This window comes from Chionomys nivalis, chromosome 10, assembly GCF_950005125.1.
Source record: "Chionomys nivalis chromosome 10, mChiNiv1.1, whole genome shotgun sequence".
Taxonomy (NCBI): domain Eukaryota; kingdom Metazoa; phylum Chordata; class Mammalia; order Rodentia; family Cricetidae; genus Chionomys; species Chionomys nivalis.
The window spans coordinates 12,375,033-12,377,008 of record NC_080095.1 but is presented as its reverse complement, the minus strand read 5'-3'; the positions used below and the strand labels follow the sequence as shown (position 1 = coordinate 12,377,008).

At 39.4% G+C, this 1,976-nt stretch overlaps 1 gene segment (V, D, J or C); it reads right to left on the bottom strand.

Moving 5' to 3' along the window:
• Positions 1-574: 574 nt before the first annotated feature.
• LOC130882883 (Ig heavy chain V region PJ14-like) lies at positions 575-1,027 on the bottom strand. The segment is given in 2 exon segments: positions 575-897; positions 985-1,027. Coding segments are annotated over 2 exon segments (366 nt in total).
• Between the last annotated feature and the right edge of the window lie 949 nt (positions 1,028-1,976).

Below are 1,976 nucleotides of genomic sequence, written 5' to 3'. Positions count from 1 at the left end.
CTTGGTGTAGAAGGAAACTATGGGTATTTCAGTTTCCAGGGTGTTGTGGGAAAGTGACTTTAAATTAAGGAAGCTGTGGATTCTCTATCACAGCTGCAAAAACAAAGAGGACAAATTACAGCTCTTTTAAAGTTCTCTAGCTTATAACTGAACCTAACACCCAACAAGTGTCATAACTGCTGACTCCTTTAAAATATATTAAGAAAATGTGTGAATATGTATGTATGTTTGTACGTAAAACATGCAAAGTTTTATGTCATTCTGTCTAATAATAAGAAGCAGATTGTTAGCTTACAGGGCTTGTGGGAAAATCTATTCGTTATAGTATTTGAACAAATAGGAAGCTTATTAGACTATGGCAGTAAAGTGTTGCTCGTAGAGAATTTTTTTATTTGTGTTTGGAATAGGAAAACACGGATTCTAATATTGAAACATATTCTCATGAAGCATAGTCTAGAACTTCTTATCTTACTAAGCAACCACATATTTATTTGTCTTGGGAGACCCTGTTGGTCCCCATCGCCCCCTGCTGGTCATGAGTGTCTCCATATAGAGGTTTTCGTACAGGCTCACACTAGAGTTCTCTCACTGTGTCTCTGGCACAGTAATACATGGCTGTGTCCTCAGTTTGCAGACTGTTCAGTTTTAAGAAAACTTGGCTCTTGGAGGTGTCCCTGGTGATGGTGATTCGGGACTGGAGAGCTGAATTATAATCTGTGCTTCCACCACTATATATTATTCCCATCCACTCCAGACCCTTTCCTGGAGGCTGGCGGACCCAGTGTACATGATTGTTCGTTAATGAGAATCCAGAGACAGTGCAGGTGAGCGACAGGGTCTGTGAGGGCTGCACTAGGCCAGGCCCTGACTCCTTTAGCTGTATCTGGGACAGGGCACCTAGGAACAAGCAACATCACCATCAGTCATATAACCCATAGATAAAAAATCTGGGTCCCTTTCCTAAAACCCTGAAGCACTTACAACTTGGAAATGTCACCAGGGAGAGGAGCAGCACCAGGACAGCCATGCTTTGTTGGAGGCTCTAGTCAGAAGGAGATGGGGCCTCTCAGGTTGGCCTTGGATTTCATCCTGAGCTTGAGGACTGATTTGCATTGAGGGAGGTCCCAGAGTGTATAAAAGGAAGCACAGGCCATGTTTCCAATTTCTCCTCCAGGAAACTGAGATTTGCTTTGTGCTTCTTAGAGGTACTCAATATTCAACATCAGGAATGTTGCTGTGATGCTGTCTGTATTTCCAATTCCAGAGAAATAGGAAATATTAAGAGTCATACTGTACATTCCTTAGAAGCAAAACAAGGAAGTGTTTACATTAACTAAGTCCACATTCATTCAGTGCAGGCCGAAGACAAGACCAGATTCTCAATGGATTTATGTATCTCTATAACTTCCAGTAGAAAATATAAATGGTATTGTTACTTTTGGTGATCAGAAATTCTGTTTAAGGGACTACTTAAAATTCTTTCTTTTGTTGTCTATGAAGTTGTCTCATTCTTATAACTTCTCAGGAAATAACTTGTGAGGAAGCAGCTCACTCACATTTCATACATGTGATTTCACATATTTATCTGATAGGAAATCTGTGAGACTGACTTGGGTCTCATCTTACTAGGCTCCTATTTCACCTTCTCACTTAAGAGCATTCTACATGAACACTAGTTTTCATTCCTCTTGTTTTATTTCAGTCTATCCATGTACTTTTATATTTTTCTCTATCACTATCTTCAGTGTGTTGCCAATCACATGTTCCTAAATATGATTATTGATTTGGTAAGTTATGGAAAGCTCAGCTACTCATAATACTTCATAAAAAGCAAAAGCAAGCAGCCAAGTTTGTGGTTTATGTTCACTGAATTAATAACAAGATAGAGAACATTGAGTGATGAAAAGAAGTAGACTGGAAATCATATATGAACATGGGAAACCCTGTGACTTGAATGATAGTCAAGACACAGGTAA